Source organism: Enhydra lutris, unplaced genomic scaffold (assembly GCF_002288905.1).
Source record: "Enhydra lutris kenyoni isolate GAN:26980312 unplaced genomic scaffold, ASM228890v2 scaffoldscaffold31, whole genome shotgun sequence".
In the NCBI taxonomy this organism is placed as follows: Eukaryota; Metazoa; Chordata; class Mammalia; order Carnivora; family Mustelidae; genus Enhydra; species Enhydra lutris.
Genome location: NW_019154115.1, coordinates 22,362,052 through 22,387,281, shown reverse-complemented (window position 1 = coordinate 22,387,281; position 25,230 = coordinate 22,362,052). Strand labels below are relative to the sequence as shown.

Sequence of the window (25,230 nt, the reverse complement as noted above, 5' to 3'; positions counted from 1 at the left end):
TATGTTCAGTTGTTATTGAAGTGATATTTTGTGAGGTTTTTAAAAATTTGTTATTTCTCTTGTGGTTTTGATTTGCACTTCCCTAATGAATAATCACACTGAACATCTTTCATGTTTTTATCAGCCACTTCTATAGCTTCTTTGGAAAAAATCTCTTTAGATCATTTGTCCATTTTTATTAATTTATTTGTATTTTTTTAAAGATTTTATCTATTTGAGAGGAGGGGGAGAGTGAGAGGGAGAAGCAGACTCCCCACTGAGCTGAGAACCTGGTGTGGGGCTCTATACCAGGACCGTGAGATCATGACCTGATCCGAAGGCAGAGGCTTAACCAGCTGAGCCACCCAAGCGCCCCTTTATCCATTTTTAAATTGTCTTATTTGTCTTTATATTGTTGGTTGTAAGAGTTCTTTATGTATTTGGGATATAAATCTCTTATCAGATACATGATTTGAAAATATTTTTCCCATTCTGTGGGTTGTCTTTTTACTTTCTTGTTTTTTCCCCAAAGACTTTATTTATTTGACAGAGAGAGACACAGTGAGAGAGGGAACACAAGCAGGGGGAGTGGAAAGGGTGAAGCAGGCTTCCCACTGAGCAGGGAGCCCAATTCGGGGCTTGATCCCAGGACCCTGGGATCATGACCTGAGCCAAAGGCAGCCGCTTAACTGACTGAGCCATCCAGGCGTCCCTATTTACTTTCTTGATAGTGTCCTCTGAATCACAAAAGTTAATTTTGATGAAGTCCAATTTATTTGTTTTTTCTTTTGTCACTAGTGCTTTTGGTTTCATGTCTAACTTCATTGTATTGTATTTAACACTGCCTAATCCGAGGTCACAAATGTCACAAAACATATTTCTATGTTTTCTCTAAGAATTTTGTAGCTTTGTAGTTTAGCTTTTTACATTTAGGTCTGTGACCCATTTTCAATTACTTTTTTATATGGTATAAGATAAGGTTCCAACTTCATTCCTTTTTTTTTTTTTTAAGATTTTATTTATTTATTTGAGAGAGAATGTGAGCAAGAGAGGGAGAATGCGAGCAAGTTAGGGAGGGGCAGAGAGTGAGGTAGAAGCAGATTCCCCACTGAGCAGGGAGCCCAGCATGGGGCTCTGTCCCAGGACCTTGGGATCATGACCTGAGCTGAAGGGAGATGCTTAACTGACTGAGCCACCAGGTGCCTCATATCCAACTTCATTCTTTTGCATGTGTATATCTAGTCCCCCAGCACCATTTGTTGAAAAAATGATTCTTTCCCCGTTGAATTTTTGTGGCATGTTTGTTAGCATTTAACTATAAATGTGAGGGTTTACTTCTAGACTCTCAGTTTTATTCCATTGCTGTGCATATGTATCCTATATCAATACTATGCTGTCTTGATTATTGTAGCTTTGTAATAAGTTTTGAAATCAGGATGTATGGATATTCTGGGTTCCTTGCATTTCCAAATGAACTTTAGGATCAGCTTGTCAGTGTATTGGGGATAAAAGACAACTGGAATTTTGATAGGGACTGCACTGAATCTGTACATGAATTGTGGACATCTTGGCATCTTATCAATATTAAGTCTTGAGGGGTGTCTGGGTAGCCCAGTTGGTTAAGTGTCTGCCTTCGGCTCAGGTTATGATTCCAGGATCCTAGGATCGAGTCCCACATTAGGCTTCCTGCTCAGCGGGGTGTCTGCTCCTCCCTCTCCCTCTGCCTCTGCTCTCTCTCTCTCTCATGCACTCTCTCTCTAATAAATAAATAAAATCTTTAAAAAAATATTGAGTCTTGAAATCCATGAACATGAGATGTTTTCCTTTTTTTTTTTTTTTTTTTTTTTTAAAAGATTTTACTTATTTAAGGGTACTTGGGTAGCTTTGTCAGTTAAGTTTCTGCCTTTGGCTCAGGTCATGATCTCAAGGTCCTGGATTGGAGGCCCCCCCAACCCATGGGGCTCCCTGCTCAGTGGGAAGTCTGCTTCTCCCTCTCCCTCTGCCTCTTCCCCTGCTCATGTGCACATACATACTCTCTCTCTCTTTCTCTTTTCCTCTCTCTCTCAAATGAAATCTTTTTTTTAAAAGATTTTATTTATTTATTTGACACAGAGAGAGATCACAAGTAGGCAGAGAGGCAGGCAGAGAGAGAGGGGGGAAGCAGTCTCCCTGCTGAGCAGAGAGCCCGATGCAGGGCTCAATCCCAGGACTCTGAGATCAGGACCTGAGTCAAAGGCAGAGGCTTCACCCACTGAGCCCCAGGCACCCCTCAAATAAAATCTTTTTAAAAATTTTTACTTATTTATTTGAGAGGCAGAGAGAGCAGGGTGATGGGGAAGATGAGGGAAAGAGACAAGCCGACTCTTTGTTGAGCCTGATACAGAACCTGGTACAGAGCTCAGTCTCAAAACCCTGAAGATCATGACCTGAGCTGAAAAGAAGAGTCAGACACTTAAATGATTAAGCCACCCAGGTGCCCCACATTGATTGATTTTCATATGTTAAACCAAGCTGTATTGCTGGGATAAGTTCAATTTGGTTATAGCAAAAGTCTTTTTATGTGTTGTTCAATTCAGGTTGCTATTATTTTGTTGAGGATTTTGTTTCTATAATTATAAGAGATACTGATCTGTAGTTTCTTGTGGTATCTTTGGTTTGGGCCTCATGCAATAAGTTGGGAAGTGTTGCCTCTTCTATTTTTTGGAAGACTTTGTGAAAGATTGATGTTATTTCTTCTTTAAACATTTGGTAGAATTCATCATTGAAATCATCTGAGTTTGGGATTTTTTTTGTGGGATGTTTTTTGTTATAAATCAGTCTCATAAGTCTGTTCAGATTTTCTATTTCCTCTTGGGTCAATCTTAGTGGTTTGTGTCTTTCTAGGAAATTGTCCATTCCACCTAGGTTATCTGATTTATTGACATACAGTTGTTTGTAGTATTCTCAGATAATTCTTTTTATTTATTTAGGGTTGATAGTGATGTGATCTTATTCATCCCTGATTTTAGTGATTTGAGTCTTCTCTCTTTTATTTTGGTCAATCTATCTAAAGTTTTGTCAATTTTGTTGATCTTTCAAAGAACCAATTTTAGTTTTGTTAATTTTCACTATTGTTCTTTTGCTTCCTATTTCATTTATCCTGCTCTGATCTTTGTTATTTCTTTCCTTCTGCTTGCTTTGGGTTTAGTTTCCTCTTCTCTCTAATTTCTCATGGTGAGAGTTAGTTGATTTGAGATTTTTTTAATATAGGCATTTGTAGCTATAAATTTCCTGTTATCTGTTATCTCTGTGTTAACTACATCCAATAAATTTTGGGATGTGTTTTCATTTGTATAAGACATTAACAATAAAACAGTTTTAATTAAAAAAAATAAGGAGGACCCATGGTGGGATGTAGTCAAGCTGGTAGATAACCAAGGCCACATGTCTAGACCTTGTTCAATCACTGATGCTAAATGGATCATAATATTTCAATAAGTAAAAAATCTAGAGATGCCTGGGCTGGCTCAGTCAGCAGAACATGTGGCTCTTGACCTTGGGGTCATGATTTGAAGCCCCAAATTGGATGAAGAGTTTACTTAATAAAAAAGAAAGGAAAAACCAAAAAAGAAAAATCTACTATGTTCAGTATGCTCTTCACGAGTGCGCAACTTGGAATTTTGTGCTTCTCAAAGCTTTAACTATTTGACAAACTGAAATGTGAGCTGGCTGAGAAAATTTTTAAAGTCAGAAAAGTCATAGTACTAGTGACAGAAAACCCTGTGCAGGAGCTAAACACCTAGAGAGTCTAGTCAGTTTTGAGGCCATCCACATGACCAAAAATCCAAACTACTTTAACACTTCTTCAGAATAAGGTGCCAAAATGAAGGATGTACATGTTCACTTTGTGGGGAAAGAAATTTTGTGGGTTTTACTACCAACCATGTCAAATTTTCTTCCTGTTATTTATGAAATAGCTAAAAGTAAAAAAGTGCTTGTTATAAATGAAGATTTTCATAAAGGTTTATAGTCATGTTAAAAATTTTATTCCTAAAAAAATTTATTCCTAGTGATCATCTTTCTTTCTTGTTAAGCCAAGTGTGCTTGGCAATCAGCTACATTATTTTGTAAGTTCATGGATTTGGAAGTTACAGCTTTTTAATTCTCCCCATTCTAAGCAATCTTGAATTTATTTCGGAAACTTTGCTTTGGGGGAAGAGAAACATTTTTTTTTAAGATTTTATTTATTTATTTGACAGAGAGACACGGTGAGAGAGGGAACACAAACAGGAGGAATGGGAGAAGGAGAAGCAGACTCCCTGCTGAACAGGGAGCCCAATGCAGGGCTCAATGCCAGGACCTTGGGATCATGACCTGAGCTGAAGGCAGACACTTAATGACTGAGCCACCGTGATTCATGAACTCTTTACTTATGCTAATACAGGTGCAGCTACCTTTTGTCACTGTACAACACCATTGACTGTATTCACTATGCTGTACCTTTCATCCCTGTGACTTACTCATTCTGTAACTGGAAACCTATTTCTCTCCCTCCCCTTTCCCCATTTGGCCCATTCTTCTATCCCTTCTCCTCTGGTAACCACCAATTTGGGTTTATTTCTGCTTTTTGGGTTTTTTTAACTTATTTTTAAAAAGATTTATTTATTTATTTGAGAAAGAGAGAGAGAGAATACGCACACCCATGAGCAGGAGGAGGGTCACAGGGAGAGGGAGAGAATCTTAATCAGACTCCCCACTGAGCATGGAGGAGCCCAATGCGGAGCTCAGTCTCATGACCTGAGATCCTAACCTGAGCCAAAACCAAGATTTGGAGGCATAACTGACTGAGCCACCCAGTTACCCCTTGTTTGTTTTTTAGATTGCACAAATAAGTGAAATCATACTGTATTTGTCTTTATCTGACTTATTTCACTTAGCATACTACCCTCTAGGCCCATCCATGTTGTCACACACGGCAAGATCTTATTTTTTATGACTGAATAATACTCCATTGTATACATATACCACGTTTTTTAATGTTAATTTTTTTTCAAAATTTTATTTAAATTCTAGGTAGTTAACATACAGTGCAGTGTTGGTTTCAGGACTACAATTGAGTGATTCATCACTTACCTAAAACACCTAGTGCTCTTCTTATCAAGTGCCCTACTTAATACCCATCACCCACCTAGCCCATTCCCCACCTGCCTCCATCCATCACCCTTCAGTTTGTTCTCTGTAAGAGTCTCTGTGGTTTGTTTTCCTCTCTTTTTACTTCTTTTTTTTTTTTTTCATGCCACATGTTCTTTATCTATTCACCTATCTTGGGTTACTTCTATATCTTGACTATTCTAAATAATACCAAAGTAAAGTAAGCATGCATGTATATTTTCGAATTAGTGTTTTTGGGTTTTTAGGGTAAATACCCAGTAGTTGAATTACTGGATCATATGGTGATTCCATTTTTTTTTAAAGATTTTATTTATTTATTTGATAGAGATCACAAGTAGGCAGAGAGGCAGGCAGAGAGAGAGGAGGAAGCAGGCTCCCTACTGAGCAGAGAGCCCGATGTGGGGCTCAATCCCAAGACCCTGAGATCATGACCTGAGCTGAAGGCAGAGGCTTAACCCTCTGAGCCGTCCAGGCGCCCTGGTGATTCCATTTTTAATTTTTGAGGCACCTCCATACTGTTTTCCACAGTGGCTGCACCAATTTACATTCCTACCAACAGTGCACGAGGGTTCCTTTTTCTCCACATCTGTGCCAACACTTGATTTTTCTTGTCTTTTTGATATTAGCCATTCTGATAGGTATGAAGTGATATCTCATTGTGGTTTTTTTAAAAAGATTTTATTTATTTATTTGACGGAGAGAGAGAGAGATCACTAGTAGGCAGAGAGGCAGGCAGAGAGAAAGGGGGAAGCAGGCTCCCCGCCGAGCAGTGAGCCTGATGCGGGGCTTGATCCCAGGACCCTGAGATCATGACCTGAGCTGAAGGCAGAGGCTTAACCCACTGAGCCACCCAGGCACCCTCTCATTGTGGTTTTGATTTGCTTTTCCCTGATTATTAGTGATGTTGAATATCTTTTCAGATCTTAGTTGTTGTTTTTAATTAAGCTCTATACCTAATATGTAACTTGAACTCAAGACCCCAAAATCAAGAGTGGCATGTTCTACTGACTGAGCTAGCTAGGCACCCTTATAGTGTTTTGTTTTTGTTTTTGTTTTTTGAGTAGGTTCCATACCCAACACTGGGCTCGAACTCACAACCCTGAGATCAACAGCTGCATGCTTTACCCACTGAGCCAACCAGGTGCCCCACCTGGTTTTAAATATAACTCTCCCCTAAACCAGGGGTTTGGGCAGGAAAAGTACAGGGTGAGCCTAGAACACCTTATTTCGTCAGAAAATGTGGAAGATCTCCAACCACCTGGTGGCTTAGTCAAGCATCTGCCTTTGGCTCAGGTCATGGTCCCAGGTTCCTAGGATCAAGCCCTGTGTCAGGCTCTCTGCTCAGTGGAGACTCTGCTTCTCCCTCTGCCTGCTGCTTCACCGGCTTGTGCTCTCTTTCAAATAAATAAAATCTTTTTTTAAACTTTTTTTTTTTAAGTTTAAAAGAGAAGCAGGCGGCAGGCAGAGGGAGAAGCAGGCTCCCCACTGAGCAAGGAGCCCAGTGTGGGACTAGATCCCAGGACTGTAGGATCATGACTGGAGCCAAAGGCAGCTGCTTAATTGCCTGAGCCATCCAGGCATCCCAATAAATAAAATCTTCAAAAAAAATTGTGGAAGTGCTCAAAAATTCATAGAGATATTTTAAAACAACACCAGAACCAGCTGAAAAGGCTTATACTGACTGAATCTGGGACAGTTTTGGTGTCAAAATGAATAATGATATTGATGGATTTTAACCTATTGAATAAAATAGGAATCCATGAGATTGCATAGATATAAATAAATATATTAATAAATAAATGTTGTAAAGAGAAATCTTTGCCCTAGAGTAGAACTGCAACTAATAAATGTAGAAGTAGTAATGAAATTAGAATTATACTATGGTTATGTCCTTATACAATGAAGTGTTTAGAAGTAATGGGATATCATGTGTACAATTTCTTTTCAAATGGTTCCAAGAAATAATAGAGAATATATATAATATTATATATTGTGATATATATATATATATATATATATATATATATATATATCTGGAAAATAGTTTGACAGATTTTTTTTTTTTTTAAAGATTTTATTTATTTGACAGAGAGAGATCACAAGTAGACAGAGAGGCAGGCAGAGAGAGAGAGAGGGAAGCAGGCTCCCTGCTGAGCAGAGAGCCTGATGCGGGACTCAATCCCAGAACCCTGAGATCATGACCTGAGCTGAAGGCAGCGGCTTAACCCACTGAGCCACCCAGGCGCCCTAGTTTGACAGATTTTTAAAAGTTAAACATATCCATTCGTCTGTTGAAAGGCATCTTGGCTCTTTCCACAGTTTGGTGATTGTGGCCATTGCTGCTATGAACATTAGGGTACATATGGCCCTTCTTTTCACTGCATCTGTATCTTTGGGGTAAATACCTAGTAGTGCAACTGCTGGGTCATAGGGTAGCTCTATTTTTAATTTTCTTTTTTTTTTTTTAAGATTTTATTTATTTATTTGACACAGAGAGAGAGATCACAAGTAGGCGGAGAGAGAGGGAGAAGCAGGCTCCCTGCTGAGCAGAGAGCCTGATGTGCAGCTCGATCCCAGGACCCTGAGACCATGACCTGAGCTTAAAGCAGAGGCTTAACCCTCTGAGCCACCCAGGTGCCCCTATTTTTAATTTTCTGAGGAATCTCCACACTGTTTCCTAAAGAAGCTGCACCAATTTGCATTCCCACCAACAGTTTAAGAGTGTTCCCCTTTCTCTACATCCTCTCCAATATTTGTTGTTCCTGCCTTGTTAATCTTTGTGATTCTAACTGGTGTAAGGTGGTATTTCAATGTGGTAAAGAAGATGTGGTCCATATATACAATGAAATATTACTCAGCCATCAGAAAGAATGAATACCCAGCTTTTGCATCAACGTAGGTGGGACTGGAGGAGATTATGCTGAGTGAAAAAAGTCAAACAGAGAAAGTCAATTATCATATGGTTTCACTTACTTGTGGAACATAATGAATAACAGGGAGGACATTAGGAGAAGGAAAGGGAAAGTGAATTGGGGCAAATCGGAGGGGGTGATGAACCATGAGAGACTGTGGACTCTGAGAAACAATCTGAGGGTTTTAGAGAGGAGGGGAGTGAGGGGATGGGGGAGCCTGGTGGTGGGTATTAAGGAGGGCATGTATTTCATGGAGCACTGGGTGTTGTACATAAACAATGAATCTTGGAACACTGCATCAAAAACTAATGATATATTTTATGGTGACTAACATAACACAATAAAAAAAAAAAGTTAAACATACACCTGTCTTTTGACCCAGCTGTTTCACTCCTGTGTATTTACCCAAGAGAAATTAAAACATGTTCACACAAAGACTTATACACAGACTTTCATAGCTATTCTGTTTGTAATAGCCAAAAACCTGGAAACAATTCAAATATCCACCAAATATCCACCAATAGTAAATGGATAAATAAATTATGGTTTATCTGTACAGTGAAATGCTACCAGCAATCAAAATGAACTATTGATATAAGAAACACCATGGATGAATCTCAAAATAATTATGCAGAGTGAAAGAAGTCAAACCACCCCCAAAGTAAAAAATAATATGAGTACATAATGGATGATTTTATCTATATGCAATTCTAGAAAATCGAAACTGTAGTGACATAAAGCCATATATTGGTGGTTGCCTGGAGACTAACGTTGGACTGGGGTTAGGGTGAGATGGAGAGGAATGGATAACAAAAGAGTACAGGGAAAGTTAGCAATAATGGATATGTTAATTATCTTAATTGTGGTGGTTTTACAGTCATATACATATGTCAAAATTAACCAAATTTTATACTTTAAATATATTCAGTGTATTACACACCAATTATACTTCAATAAAGCTGTTTTAAAAACCTTACTAATCATTTCCAAAGGCTAGACCAGAGAGGTGGTAGTGGTAGCTGAGGTGGTTCTGAGACTTAAGTTCTGAGCTCTTTCTTCCAGGAACAGAGCTATATTTAGAGTGCTGGGGTTCAGGATCTTTCCCATGAGATCAGAGCTGACTCTGGGCCAGTGAACACTCATACACTTAGACCAAACAGATGCTCTATATCCACGAGGCAACTTTGGGGACTGTTTCCCAGACCACAAAAACGAATGAGATCAGTTTTGATAATCAAGAAGCTTTCTATCCTTTTCCTTAGTAAGAGTTGGAAGATGGTTTTGGGCACAATCTTTATCTAGATCCACATTATCTAGTAAGGAGGAAAAACAGAAGAATAATTAAAAAGAAAAATTAAGTAAACTAACAGCCCTATTTGATATTTTTATAAAGAGAATGTACTCTCTAAGACTCTTAATCATAGAAAACAAACTGAGGGTTGCTGGAGAGGAGGGAGATAGAGGGATGGGGTAACTGAGTGATGGACATTAAGGAGGGCATGTGATGTAATGAGCACTGGGGTTTCTATAAGACTGATGAGTCGCAGACCTCTACCTCTGAAACCAACAATACATTATATATTAATTGAATTTAAATTTTCAAAAAAGAGAGTGTACTTTCTAGACAGGATGTTGAGTCATATCTTATGCTGGAACAATATGGAATGATACTCCATATCCAGGAATGATATGTAACAATAAAGAGATCCATTAGGACACATTTCATATCCTTCCTAAATTTCCTGTCAAACACTCCAATCAAGAGAGATTGAAGCCCTTTGGACAAGATACAATGAGACACCTGATGGATTAAAAAAAATTACATGAAAAATTAATCTCTATTTACCATTTCCTGGAACTTTAGGTAAGAATTTAAAAGCTCAACCACCCTTGAGCAGAATGAGCAGGGAAGAATTGGAGGACAGCTTGTTTCATCTTCGTGAAGAGCACCTGTTGGTGAAGGAGCTTTCTTGGAAGCAACAGGATGAGATCAAAAGGTACCTTTTATTCTCTTTAAGTCTTTAAAAGCTGGGGAACAAAGGGGACCAGGGGCAAGTAAGAGAAGGAGCTTTTTACCAAAAATAATATTGATCATTTACTATATGCAGACATATTGTAAGGGCTTGTATGTATTAACTAAATATTATAAATACAACTAACTTATTTAATACTGTGAGGGAGGTGCTATTAAGAGGAAAAGGAAAGGGGCACCGGGGTGGCTCTGTGGGTTAATAAGCCTCTGCTTTCGGCTCAGGTCACGTTCTCCAGGTCCTGGGATGGAGCCCTACATCGGGCTCTTTGTTCAGCGGGGAGCCTGCTTCCTCCCCTCTCTCTCTCTGCCTGCCTCTCTGCCTACTTGTGATCTCTCCCTCTCTGTCAAATTAATAAATAAAATCTTTAAAAAAAAAAAGAGGAAAAGGAAATAAGTAAGTAATTTGCTTAAAGTCACAGCTAGCAAGCGAGTGGCAGCACTGGAAGCTCTTAACTCTGAAATTATACCATATACAGTGACCTTACAGTATTGGCTTTCAAAAGTGGATCTCTTGGGTGGGGACCTGGAGGAGATTCTGAGATGGAGTGTGGTTAAATAATCAGATGGGAAGAAAGGGAGTTCTGAAAGTTCAGATTTTATCTCTAGGACATATTTTGAGGATATTGGTGTCAGTGTCTTCTAGCGAAAGAGTAGCAGGAACATACCTATATGTTTGAACAGGTAGTGTTTATTACTAATTACAGCTAGAGAAATGCACACCATGGAGAACTATGGTTATTTCAGTAAGAGTGTGTTGGAAAATATCTGTTATAGGATTTGAGTTTCAGCTGGGTGATTTGTGGGAGGGTCCAAGGTAACAGGAGTTTGCTCCAGATTTGATACCATTAGAAAGCAGGGAAAATTCTGTGTTTGGATATCTCAGTAGATTTTTTTCTTTTAAGGTATCATTTATTGGGGCACCTGGGTGGCTCAGTGGGTTGAGCCTCTGCCTTTGGCTTGGGTCATGATCCCAGGGTCCGGGGGTCGAGCCCTGCATCGGGCTCTCTGCTTGGCGGAGAGCCTGCTTCCCCCATTCTCTCTGCCTGTCTCTCTGCCTGTCTGCCTGTCTCTGCCTACTTGTGATCTCTGTCAAATAAATAAATGAAATCTTTTAAAAAAAGATATTTATTTATTGAGAGAGAGGGAGAGGACAGAGTGTGCAAGTGTGCGAGTTGGGGGAGGGGTGGTGGAAGAGCGAGAAGCAGACTCCCTGCTGAGCCTGGGAGCCGCCTACCCCCCCCAACGGCCAAGATCAGGACATTTAACCAACTGAGCCACACAGGTATCTTGATATCTCAGTAAATCTTATATACAGGGAATGTAGACTAGAGTGAGGCTAAAGCTATAATTGGTTAGAATAGCAGTTACTGGCCGCCTGGGTGGCTCAGTGGGTTAAAACCTCTGCCTTCGGCTCAGGTCATGATCTCAGGGTCCTGGGATCAAGCCCCGCATCGGGCTCTCTGCTCAGCAGGGAGCCTGCTTCCTCCTCTCTCTCTGCCTGCCTCTCTGCCTACTTGTCATTTCTGTCTGTCAAATAAATAAAATCTTTAAAAAAAAAAAAAAAAGAATAGCAGTTACTCATTAACCAGGAAAAGAAAATGTTTGGTATTTTGTGTGTGGCACAGTGACCTTGTTTTTGTCTGTGTTTAGACAAAATTATGCAATGGTCTCAGTGGCCTTGTCTGATATTGGTGTTCTGTGAGATTATGTCCAACAGGGTAATAACATGGCCTAGCTGTGAGCACCAGGCCTGCTTCAAACAACACTGGGAACTGGTTATGTCAGATCAATTCCCCAATGTCAAGAGCAGCTTTTTGCTTTCTCACTGATAATCCCCAAGAATGGTTCAGAGCTACATTTAGAATATTCAGGATATAGGGGCACCTGGATGGCTAGGTTGGTTAAGTGTCCGACCCTTTATTGTGGCTTAGGTCTTGGTCTCTGGGTCATGAGTTCAGGCCCTGCACTGGGCTCCACGCCCAGAATGGAGACCACTTAAAAAAAAAAAAAATGCACAGATACAGGCTTCTATTGTATGCCAGCCCTCTTCAAAGGGGAGATTCTTTTGCATTGTGGAGAACTCAAGAATCTGGTCAAAGCAGAAGGTTGCATAGGCCAAAAAAATCTTACTTCTTGGTTGATAATCAAAAAGAAGCTCTCGAGATTATAAATATTAAGTGGCTAAATTAGATTCCATCCTCCTGACTCCCCTGGCTTTGGGCAAATTACCTGGCTATATTTCATGACTTGATTTCTCTATCTGGATGTAATGATATGTAATAATAGCTAACTCCTACAGTGCTTACAACACACAGCACTGCTCTAAACATTTTACATATATTGATTTATTTAATCCTCATAACAATCTAATGAGGCAGGTGCTATCTTTATTCATAGATGAGGAAACTGAGCACAAAAGGTTAATGACATGCCGAAAGCCACATAGATAGTATGTCAGAATTGGCAGTCAGGGGTCACAGAATCTGATGGCAAGGATTGAAAGCATGATTTTAGGTCAAAAGGACCTATTGTAGGTCAAAATGACAAATAGTGGGAGTGCCTGGCTACCTCAGTCTGTAGAGCATGCAATTCTTGATCTTGGGTTTGTGAGTTTGGATGTAGAGATTACTTAGGAAAAAAAAGATGACAAACAGTGATTGACTATCCACTATAAGTAAGGCTGGGTATATACTAATCGCTACTGAGGTGTATGTATACTAGGGGCTGTGGAGGAGTAATCCTTAAAGTTGGGTGCATATACAGGGGTGTGCAGACAAGTGGGATGGGAAAAGTAATATTAAAATTTCTTCCTATATTTAATTATTTCCCCTTTAAAAATTCATCTTTTTTTTTTTTAAGATTTTATTTATTTATTTATTTCACAGAGAGAGAGAGAGAGAGCAAGAGAGGGACCACAAGCAGGGGGAGCAGGAGAGAGAGAAGCAGGCTTCCTGCTGAGAAGGGAGCCCGAAGTGGGGCTCAATCACAGGATCCTATTAGAAGGCAGAGGCTTAACAACTAAGCCACCCAGGAGCCCCTAAAAATTAGTCTTTTTATGTTGTAATATGAGCACAGTTTATTAGGACAGAAGTAAATGCATATAATTTTAAAATAGATGTACAAATAAATATATTGAGGAGTGCCCCAAACATTTTTTACTAAGATGATTATGTAATCATTGCAATAGAATGGACAAAGAGGGACACCACAGTGTTCCCTGCCCTCCAAGAGTTAACTGTGGATAGAAAATTAATTTTAAAGTATACATAACAGATCACAGTAGATAAATTTATATCACAGATCAGTTCATGATGATGTATCACCAAATCAACTGTAGAAATAATAACATAATTCACAGAAGGAGGAGCGATTCCCACTATCTCTACTTTTGCTCCTAGGATGAGGACAGCATTACTCCGGCTGACATCGATGGGCAGGAACATGAGGGCAGAGGTGGCAGAGGCAGAGCAGCCTGCCAGACCACGGCGGAATGCAGGTTGGCGGCAACCCCCCACCAAGCACCAGCGCCCCCTGATGCATGGGCTGCAACTGCAGTTCCAGCGTGTTGTCCCCCCTGCTCCCCGACGCTCCCAGCCCTGGGTCCACGTGGGACACAGACAGCTCCGCACTGCTGGTGCGCCCGCGCTGGAGAAACCCAAGAGAGGTGAGGTTCAGAACCAAGCTTCCAACAGCGCTGAAACCCTGGGAAGGATTGATGTGTCAGCCACATTTTCCTCCTCACTGCTTTATTTCACCCACCACCCATTTTGTCCTTTTGTTCCCAGTGCTTTCTCCTTCCCTAAAATCTTGTTGTCCTGGGTGGTTTGCCAGGTTCAAAATTCTCACTTCAGCATGAAGTACTGCTGAGGAGAGAATCGGACAAGCAAAACAGGAATTTTGCTGCTTAAGTTCTGCAGTGGGCCTAGAAAGTAGATTAGAATTGACATTGATGTCCCCAGTCCAGTGTGAGTGGCAGTGATCTTAAGACAGGTCTCTTTCTAGAGGGCCCATGGGATCCTGGGCTAAGTGGCTGTGCCTCCAAAACTGGTCTTTTCGCTTTTGGGGGGAAGTGGACTCCTTTTGAAACTATGATCACAGCTAGGTCTCCTTCCAAGAAAAGTGCTCATACACATAGTCAAAACTTTGCATACAATTCCACCAGTCTAGGGATGTCCAAAGTCCATTTCTGAAGTCCAGGCCTAGAAGTCAGGCTATAAGTGAGCAATTGCAATTTCTCTTCTTCTTGTATTCTAAATGGCTTAGAGTCTCTGGCTGCTGGAAACCCAACATTGAATTAAATAAAATGTTCTGTGTAAATTTCCTTCACCTAGCCCACCCACCGCATCGGAATGGGGTGTCTATACTCTGGGGATGCAATGTTAGCTTTGTTTCGTATGGTTCTATATTTTCAAACTTCCTACTGGAGCCAAATGAATCTTTGCAAAAACAGCTAAAAGTAGAAAAATTAAGTGAGTCTAAGTTCCATTTCAGTTTCACTTCATCATTATGGAGTACCAGGTACATACCAGATGCCAGAGATAATGACGCATTAGAGTTAGAAACACAGTCCCTTTCTTCTTTGCACCTTTCTTCTTTCCACTTATACTCTCTTACTTGGCAGATTGTGGTACCGCTGGCTTAGTAACTCTGTAGTTGCATATCTTTGCAAGAGTAGACTGAGAACCTCTCCTCTGGGATTAGTGATCCTTATGAGGATTTCCCCCAGGTCTCAAGGCTCTCTACTTTTAGCAGTTGGTGTTCTGGAGAAATTCTGTTGCAGAGTCTGCATCTTCTGTCTAAACTTTTAGGGCCTAGTGACAGGCTGAGCTACACAGCCCCTCCCACATTCAAGAACCATGAGACAAATGGGAAGACCAGAGGTGAAATATCCAGTGAACTGTGAGTTCTTTTCATTTATCCTGCACTGTTACACTTTCAGTTTAATTGGAAATACATCATTTAGGGAACAAGTGAATGTTGGCATTTTCAAGTCTTCCCAACATAATCAGAGAAGACGAAAGTGCGCCCTTGGTCAAATGTCAACTTTATTTGCTTAAAAATGGGAAATAATTGGGGCGCCTGAGTGGCTCAGTCAGATATGCCTCTGCCTTCAGCTCAGGTCATGATCCTAGGGTCCTGGGATCGAGCACTGCATCTGGCTCCCTGCTCAGTGGGAAGCCTGCTTCTCCCTCTCTCACTCCCCCTGCTTGTGTTCCCTCTCTCTCTGTGTCAAATAAATAAAATCTTTTAAAAGAAATTAGAAAAATGGGAAATAACCATCTGTCTTTGAAGGAAAGGCAAATAAGGCCCTTTCCTTAATTGAAGGTATTCCCTCTCTTTCCCTTCCTATTTTTCTCCCTTAGGTCATAATTCATTTATATTTCTGTTTGACATTTGAAAGCTGTATTTGGTAAGATTTTCTATCACACATATCAAAATTACTAACTCCTCTAACTTGTCTTCATCCATGTGAGAACTCAGTTCTAAACCCCTGTAAGAGCAGTTTCTATTCCTTCTTTTTTGTGTATAATGTTCCTAATTATAAGAGTGTAATTTCTTTCAGCAAAGTTATAATTACTACTAAACTCATTGGTCTGTGCATGCCTAGCTGTGCTAATATTATGACCAGCAATGCTATGCTAGTGGAAGAACAACCCAAGTCTCCTGAGAAAATGTGGTCCAAAGATGAAGATTTTGAACAGAGAAGCTCTTTGGAGTGTGCTCAGAAGGCCACCGAACTTCGGTAAGAGTGTGGCATTCCATGCCTCAAGACATATGAGCTGAAAAAGTAAGAGATTCTTATTTGTATCTTTACTCTGCCAGAGGAAAGGAGAATGCTTGGGATTCAATTCAGTTTTAAATTCAATCTGAGGGGCACCTGGGTGGCTCAGTGGGTTAAAGCCTCTGCCTTCAGCTTAGGTCATGGTCCCAGGGTCCTGGGATCGAGCCTCGCGTCAGGCTCTCTGCTCGGCAGGGAGCCTGCTTCCTCCTCTCTCTCTCTCTGCCTGCCTCTCTGCCTACTTGTGATCTCTCTCTGTCAAATAATAAATAAAATTAAAAAAATAATAATAATAAAATAAAATAAAAAAAAATAAATAAATTCAATCTGAGAAATAGATGTGGATTCCCATGTGGGTTAAGAAATGATGCACCTAAAAAAAAAAAAAAAAAAAAAAGAAATGATGCACCTAAAGAGAATGTTTATGTGTATTAGAAGATCTACTGTTTTATATCACAGAAGGAAAACTTTTTTTTTTTTTTTTAGATTTTGTTTATTTGAGAGAGAGAGAGAGAGAGAGAGAGCATGAGAAGGGTGAGGGTCAGAGGGAGAAGCAGACTCCCTGCCTAGCAGGGAACTCGATGCAGGACTCGATCCTGGGACTCCTGGATAATGATCTGAGCCAAAGGCAGTCGCCTAGCCAACTGAGCCACGCTGGCGCCCAGAAGGAAAACTTTTTCATCCCCATCATCAGATAGGGGTTCTCAGCACTCACTGAGCATCAGTTTTTAGAGAATATTTTTTGAAAGTAGACTTTATTTTTTAGAGAAGTTTTAGATTCACAGCAAAACTGAGCAGAAAGTACAGAGACTTCCCATATGATGCTCATCCCCACACACCACACACTATCAATATCCCATACCACAGTGGTATTTTTGTGACAGTGGCTGAACCCATACTGACACATCATTATCACCCAAAGTCCATAGCTTACCGTGGGGTTCACTCCTGGTGTTGCATGTTCTGTGGGTTTGGACAGATGTATAAACATGTATCCACCGTTGTAGTATCATAGAGAGTAGGTTCATTGCCCTAGACATCCTCTGTGCTCTGCCTTCTTATCCCTCTCTACCACCTTACCTCTGGCACCACTGATCTTTATGATTTTGCCTTGACCGGAATGTCATATAGTTGGAAAAATACACTATACGGTCTTTTCAGATTAGCTTCTTTCACTTAGCAATATGCATTCAAATTTCCTCCATGTCTTTTCATGGCTTGATAGCTCATTTCCCTTAGCAATGAATAACTTTCCATTGGATGTACCACAGTTCATCCATTTACCTACAAATGACGTTTTGATTACTTCCAACTTTTGGCCGTTATGAATGAAACTGTTGTAAACATTCGTGTTCAAACATAGTTTTCAATCTGGAGACCTTTTAAAACCAAGAAGACTAGAGGATTGGTGGGTGGATGGGGTCGGTTAAATGGGTGATGGGTATTAAGGAGGGCACTTGTTGTGATGACTATGAATGTTGTATGTAAGTGAAGAATCACTAAATTCTGCACCTGAAACCAATATTACTCTGCATGTTAACTAACTGGAATTTAGGTAAAAAATTGGAGGAAAAATAAAAGAAATGTTCTATTCCAAAAAAGACAATATTGAGAAAATAAATGATATGTGAGGTAATACAATATCAAACTACCACACAAAAATAATTAAATAAAATCAAAAGCTTGTGTATCTTATAATACAGTTTATTTCATATAAACAGATCCTGAAAATTAATAAACAAACAAATCCACAGAAACCTGGGCCCCACCCCAGAGATTCCTTTTCAATTATTTCAATTATAATAATTATTCAATTATTTCAATTATTCCTTTTCAAGCAGTATAGGTTGTAAAGATTTCCCCAGATGATTCTAATAAGCAGCTAAGACTGGGAATCACTGAGATAGAGCCTAATGAACCCAAATCTACCTCAATACTTAGAAATAATAAAGAAAATATGGTCTCCTAGGTTGAGAAATAATAATCTTCCCCTGTGTTTCCCTCCATATCCATACCTTTCTGGTTTCTCTAAGGAGACAGGACTCAGACTCAGCTGGACTTTACAAGGTTGAGAAATTGTAAGCACCATAATTTTAAAAATTGCTATTATGTTTTCTCATAACACAGACTTTAAGGTTGGTGGTGTCTCTGTTGAATCCCAGCTCTTAGGAGGGGAAATGGGAGAGAGGAGATTATTTATTGGAGTGTACATTTGCTTCCTACTTCTGGTATGCTGTGGGTGAGATAGAAAGGCAAGAGGCAAGAGGAAGATACTCTTATTTGGTGCAGTATTGAGAGGGGAGATGTTTAATTCTGTCCATTCACAGAATGTCTTAACACTGTTTTCTTTCTTCAGAGCTTCCATTAAGGAGAATATAGAGCTGATTCGGCTTAAGAAGCTCTTACATGAAAGGAATACCTCATTGGTAGCAACAAAAGCACAGTTAACAGAAGTTCAAGAGGTGAGCTGCCAGGGCAGGCCAGTGTGGGATGGCCTGGAATACCCTCAAATCTCAGACCTCTGGTGTCCTTGGCTGTTTGAGAAGCCCTGCTGGGCCCAATCAGGCATCCAGTTCCAGTGGGAACTGTATGTCGTCAGTTTGGGGGGAAGAGTCAGTATTATTTTCTCCATTGCATACATGGAAGACCACAACTAAGAGCAATTAAACTGTCACACAACTTATAGGGAATATTCAAATCAAAGCCTTGCAATTCCGAGTCCATTCTTCTTCCAATACTCCATTATCTCTCTTTTAGGAAGAAGCCTCAAGCTCTGCCTTCTAAGGTAGAATTAAGTGGGGTTAACCTGAACCAGAGTTAAGGTCCCAGCCAAGGGCCACAGCAGAATGTAATTAAGTTGGGAAGCCAAGAGTAGGCCCAGGGGAAGGGAAGGAGACTAGTCTTTACTGAGGACTCTCCATGTGCTGGACTCTGTCCAGTTGCATACAGTCATGATCTCATTTAAGCCTGACAACAACCCTCAATGTAAGTGCATTTAACGAATGAGGGAACTGAGACTCGAAGTTAAGTAACCTGCGTAAGTCATAAAAATACTTATGTGGGCAGAGCAGGCTTTGAGTCCAGTTTTATCTGGCACCAAGGCTTATGCTCTTTTCTCATTACCACATAAGAGAAACTCATATATGAATGGTGGAAATGGGGCATCAAGGGTCTAAGTGATAGATCAACACCATTCTTTTATTGACTAAATATGTATGGAGTACCAGGAACTGCGCAAAGCACTGGGACACAAAGATTACAAAGTAAAACAGCTCCTACCTTGAAGGAACTTACCAAAGCAAGAGAACAAGATGTAAACAAATACAGTTATCCAAGTACAGTGTATTGGCAGGAACACAAGAGACACGAGATCACAGAAGTCAGCTCTTCCAGAGAATGAGGTGCAGGATCCAGAAAGGGTTCATAAAGGAATATACTCATGAGCCAAATATTGGGATACTGAAAGATTAGCAGGTGTTAATAAGTGTGCAAGGGGGGGTTGTTTCCAGGAGAGGAGAGGTATAAGCCAGGGCACAGAGGTGAAAAACATCTGGGACCAGATCATGGAAGCCTTATCAGGATTTTAGACTTTATCTAATAGACAGTGGGAAGCTGTAGAAAGGTTTGAAATAAGTTGATATCATCAGTTTTTTCCCCCAAAGAGATTACTTTGCCTTTTTTTTAATGTTTGAAGTTTTTTGAAATACATTTTAATAAAGAAATGGAACTTTAAAAAATAATGATTAACTCTGGGGCACCTGGGTGACTCAGTCAGTTAAGTCTGCCTTCGGCTCAGGTCATGATCCCAGGGTCCTGGGATCAAGCCCCATATCGGGCTCCCTGCTCAGCAGGAGGCCTGCTTCTCCCTCTCTCACTCTCCCTGCTTGTATTCCCCTCGCTGTCTCTTTCTCTGTCAAATAAATAAAATCTTTTAAAAAAAATAATGATTAACTCTGAGTAGTAAAGTTATAGAGGACTGATATAGTCTTTATATTTTTCTGAAATTTTCAACTTATTGAAAATCACAAAACCAGAAGGAAAGATCATCTGGCAGTGGAGTGAATAATACAGGTTGGCTGATACACGTAAAGTGATCAGGTAAAAGATGACTGCAGTGGTCCAAGAGAGACAGATGAGGGTCCCAACCAAGGCAGTGAGAGAGGCCCACAGAGAAAGGACTATATTGGGAACTTCCAGGAAGTAGAAGAATGGACTTCATCACCAAAAGGGTAGAGGAAAATGGGAAATGAAAGATGATTTCTGGGTCTCTGCATGAGCAAGAAGATGATGGTGGTATCTTTCATCTAGATTGGCTGCAGTTAGCACTACCCTGGTTACTTCTGTTCTAATGGGAATAAAAGGCATCTTCACAAGGTCAACCACCAAACCTGTGTTTCAGAGAGAACTATGCACATGCTTGTATTCTTTTGACTTGGTTAATTTTGGTAGCACTTACAGAATGTGGAAACACGGGAAGGAAGATAATATAAAATTGTATGGGCAAACAGCAACATTTGTAGGATTACATTTTTTTTAAAACCCCATCTATTCCTTCATCACATTAAAGGAAAAAAGGAAGCAAGCCATCCTGAATCCTTACCCGTGTTAGTTGTAGTGGTAGAGATGAGCTAAAATGGGGAGTAATCACCCACAATTGTTTAAAATGTAGGTTTTACGATTTGTTTTTCTCCAACAGTTTGCCTTTTTAGTCATCCTTTCTCTTGATCCCTTAGCATTAATTGTGGTGGTCAGTAGCACAGACTCTGAGTCAGACAAGCTGAGGTAAAATACTGCCTCTGTCTCTTGATAGCGCTGTGACTGAGCAAGTGACTTAACTCTCTGAGCTTTGGTGTTTCATTTTTTTTTAAGATTTTATTTATTTATTTGACAGACAGAGATTACAAGTAGGCAAGAGAGGCAGGCAGGGAGAGAGAGGAGGAAGCAGACTCTCTGCGGAGCAGAGAGCCCGATGTGGGGCTCAATCCCAGGACCCTGGGATCATGACCTGAGCCAAAGGCAGACCCTTAACAACTGAGCCACCCAGGCGCTCCTGGAAAGAAAACTTTCTGAAGCATGCTGAGTAAATGATTGCACCTACTCTGAAAATAAATATTTTTCTTGGATATTCCACCAAATGCAATACAAATGTGAATAAATGACCCTTCATGCTTTTTGAAAGAAATTGCATCATCTCTTATGTTCACAAACCTCCTGACAAGCTAGGGTAGGAAAAAGTAGCAGCAATTAGTAAACAAGTATACAAATTAACTTGATTTATGAAAATTTTTAAATATCTCTTAAACTAACCATTTAAACATTTGTATTACAGAGATAAATATCAAAACGAATATCACGTTGATAAATCAGTGGAACAATATGTATTTCTTTCTTTCAGGCATATGAAACTCTGCTCCAGAAGGTACAGAAGATTCCTTGAATCTGTTTCTTAGTAGTAAGAGGAATAAAACCCAAAGAAATTTGTATTAATCTTTAAATATCATAACACCAGGATTTAGCCAAGTAAATCGAAGTTATTATGACCTAAAATTTCTATTAAGACAAATGTCCTGTTACTATGATCAGAAGATATTTATTGTGTCATTTTCATTTAGCTGAAATATGAGATCTGAAATACATGGCATAGTATTTTTCAGCCTATTCCTAGAGAGAATTATATAGTATTTGTTCAGAAATTCCTAAGAGTATTCCTCTAGCATGTATGAGGTGATGAAATATAACAAAGTTATTGCATACCTTCTCTGATGTTCTTAAATGTTCAGCACCATTCACTCCTGTGAGTGGGGTGCAAGTGAAGCCAGGTGAATGACCATGATTAAAAGTTACTAAGTCAGAGTTCCCAGCATGAACAGCCACAGCTGTTCCTCGCCAGAGGTGTTTACCAGAAAAAATGCATACTTAACTTCTTGAGTGAACATGTCACTTTGTTAGGTGCAAAGGGAAGAGTGTATCACCCTAAGAAGCGTTCAGATAGCTTAGAACGTAAAGGCAGCTACGAAAAGTTCACTTCACTTAGAGCCAGTGTTTAATTTGGACCTTGGGAAAATTTATGCTCCAGCTATGCATCATAGTTTCCTGGAGTGGAAAATCCTCACTAACAGGGAAATAATAATTCCTGAGAAATACTAGAGTGATAGACAACGCCAGTCTACAGTGCAAAGGCACTGTGCTATTAATCAAAGTCGTTCTTCTTGAGATCCACTAGGGAATGCTAGAGTTGCTGGTATCTTGAGACCATTTTTGCTGAGTGATATGACCATTCCCAGAGCAACTTTCCTTTTGCCCCAGAATCAGGGAATCCTGAGTGCAGCCCATGAAGCCCTCCTTGGGCAAGTGAATGAGCTCAGGGCAGAACTGAAGGAGCAGAGCAAGAAGGCTGTGAGCTTCAAGAGCCAATTGGAAGATGTGTCCATCCTGCAGATAACACTGAAGGAGGTAAATAACAATACTAATTGAAAGGTAGCATTCGTTATAAGTTACAATCCAATTTCAGAGATGTTAAAAAGTGTATTTTACCAACACTATGGCTATTTCATTTTTTCAAATGAGAAAAATGAGGCTCCAGGTGGTTAAGTAATTTGCTCAAGATTACACCATTAGGGGAAAAACTGGGATTTATAGTTGTGTCTATTCTCCAAAGTTTTTGCTGTATTATAATGTTATGCTGCTGCTTTAACAGTAGAAACCCAGACACCTTGAAAATGTGCTTCAGAGAATCCTCATTATTTCCAATAAAATTTCTATCACAGCAGTTGCTTCAAGTCTTACTAGTTGAATGGCTCCTCATAGACGTGAGACATGAACACAGAAAGCTTCCTATCTGAGCCCCACTCTGCTACAGAAAGGGGAGACATTTTCAAGGTGATAGGTGTTACAATTTTATTTCAGGCACTTTACTGTGATTCTTAGTTTCAGGAGAGAGTTGAAGATTTGGAAAAAGAACGAAACCTGCTGAATGACAATTATGAAAAACTCTTAGAAAAGTGAGTACCAAGTTTGGGTCCCAGAGCACTATTTGTTACAAAAGACAATTATAGAAAAGTGCCCTCACATTCTAAAATAATGCCTAGTGTGGGTAAGGGAATGCTGGTACTCAATAGTGTTAGTGAGAATATAAAGTGGCACAGTCTATTTGGAAGGGAATTCAATGCTATCTATAGAAATGTGAAACATGCATAAACATGTATTTGCAAAGATAATGTATAATAAGAATGTTAATTACTACATTGTTACTAATAGTAAAAAAAAAAGTGGAAACATCCAAATTTCCTTTGATAGGGATTGATTAAATAATGTTGCATCCCCACAATTAAATACTATGATACTGTTAAAAATGAGGTAGACTTATATATCTAAGATAGATTATTGAAAGAAAAGTTGTAACAATATATTAACTTTGACTTAGTTTATGGGGGATTTGTGTGTGTGTGTGTGTGTGTGTGTGTGTGAGAGAGAGAGAGAGAGAGAGAGAGAGAATCAGCAAACCCCTCATGAGATGAAAGGATTGGAGTAGGGTGAAGAGGCACTTTCACTTTTAATCTTTATACTTCTGTATCTTTTTAATTTTTTCACAAGCATATATTAATTTACTAATTTTAAAATTTAAAATACCTGGAAGTTGGGGCACCTGGGTGGCTCAGTTGGTTAAGCATCTGCCTTTGGTTTAGGTCATGATCTCACGGTCTTGGGATTAAGCCCTGTGTCAAGCTCTCTGCTCATCGGGGAGCCTGCTGCTTTCTCTCCCTCTGCCTGCCACTCCCCCTGTTTGTGCTTTGTGCTCTATCTATGTCAGATAAATAAATAAATAAAATCTTAAAAAAAAAAAAAAACCTGGAAGTTTAGGGGCATCTAGGTGGTGCAGTTGGTTAAGTGTCCTATTCTTTGTTTTGGCTTATCTCATGATCTCAGGGTCATGAGATTGAGCCCCACATCAGGCTCCAAACTCAGCCCAAAGTCTGCTAAAGACTCTGTCTCCCTCTCTCTCTGTCCTCCCCAGCCCCCCTCAAATAAATAAATCTTTTTCTTAAAAAAATTTTATTTATCGGGACGCCTGGGTGGCTCAGTTGGTTGAGCGGCTGCCTTCGGCTCCGGTCATGATCCCAGCGTCCTGGGATCGAGTCCCACATCGGGCTCCTTGCTTGGCAGGGAGCCTGCTTCTCCCTCTGCCTCTGCTGCCACTCAGCCTGCCTGTGCTCGCTCGCCTGCTCTCTCTCTCTGGCAAATAAATAAGTAAAAAAAAATCTTAAAAAAAATTTTATTTATTTATTTATTTGACAGAGAGATCACAGTAGGCAGAGCAGCAGGCAGGGAGAGGAGGAGGAAGCAGGCTCCCTGCTGAGCCGAGAGCCTGATGTGGAGCTTAATCCCAGGACCCTGAGACAATTTCCTGAGCTGAAGGCAGAGGCTTAACCCACCAAGCCACCCAGGTGCCCCTTTAAATCTTTAAAAATAAAATAACATAAAATACCTGGAAGTTTAAAAAATAGTTGAACATGCCTTCTGACTCAGTTAAAGGCAGTAGGAGATAGATTTGGGAGATTGGTATGGGAGCCTCCTGGGAATATCTGATGCTCTTCAACCCAGAGAAACGAAGTGGTGTAGGGATTATCCACTTTGAAGACTCTGTGTAACAAAACATTACTATTAGCTTCTTCATTTAATCACTCAGAATGTTTTCTGCTTGGATCATCATGTAATATATGGCTAGGAAGTGCCAAGAACTTTTTTTTTTAAGTGGGCTACACATCCACCATGGGGCCCATTGTAGGGCTCGAACTCATGACACTGGGGAGATCAAGAGTTGAAGACTTAATAGACTGAGCCACCCAGGCTCTCTGAGAACTCTTACTACTAGCTGAAGCAAGTTGTTTTTATTTTTTTATTTTTTAAAATTTTATATATTTGTCAGAGAAAGAGATTGAGAGAGTGAGCGAGCACAAGCAGGGAGAGCAGCAAGCAGAGGGAGAAGCAGACTCCCTGCTGAGCAGGGAGCCCAATGTGGGACTCGATCCCAGGTGCCTGGGACCATGACCTGAGCTGAAGACAGATGCTTTAACCAACTGAGCCACTCAGGCACCCAGTAAGTTGTTTTTAGACCACATTTATTCAAATGAAAAATAGGAAAAGACCTCTGCAGAAGTAATAGCTTGATTATCAATGTCACTTCACTTACGTAAATTATCAAAGACAGATTGTGTGTGTCTTACACTCAAAATGGGCCTGCTCTGACAGCTAGTTACAGTGCTGTGTGGGGGTATAGCCATTGAAAAGGTTAGTTCCTGCCCTTCAGTGTAGTAATTTATAATCTAGTTCGAAGGCAAATATTCTCTAAACCAGCCATTGGTGAAGATATATAGAAG

General features: G+C 40.1%; 1 protein-coding gene across 1 annotated transcript in view; it reads left to right on the top strand.

The window, feature by feature from the left end:
- LOC111153138 (RPGR interacting protein 1) overlaps positions 1 to 25,230 on the top strand; it is a 91,484-nt gene that overhangs the window by 23,755 nt on the left and 42,499 nt on the right. The window contains exons 2-9 of the mRNA XM_022511929.1: positions 9,907 to 10,039; positions 13,473 to 13,738; positions 14,883 to 14,973; positions 15,623 to 15,817; positions 18,210 to 18,315; positions 21,249 to 21,272; positions 22,160 to 22,306; positions 22,781 to 22,854. Of these exons, the coding sequence (XP_022367637.1) occupies positions 9,907 to 10,039; positions 13,473 to 13,738; positions 14,883 to 14,973; positions 15,623 to 15,817; positions 18,210 to 18,315; positions 21,249 to 21,272; positions 22,160 to 22,306; positions 22,781 to 22,854 (1,036 nt within the window). The remainder of the gene's footprint in view (positions 1 to 9,906; positions 10,040 to 13,472; positions 13,739 to 14,882; positions 14,974 to 15,622; positions 15,818 to 18,209; positions 18,316 to 21,248; positions 21,273 to 22,159; positions 22,307 to 22,780; positions 22,855 to 25,230) is intronic.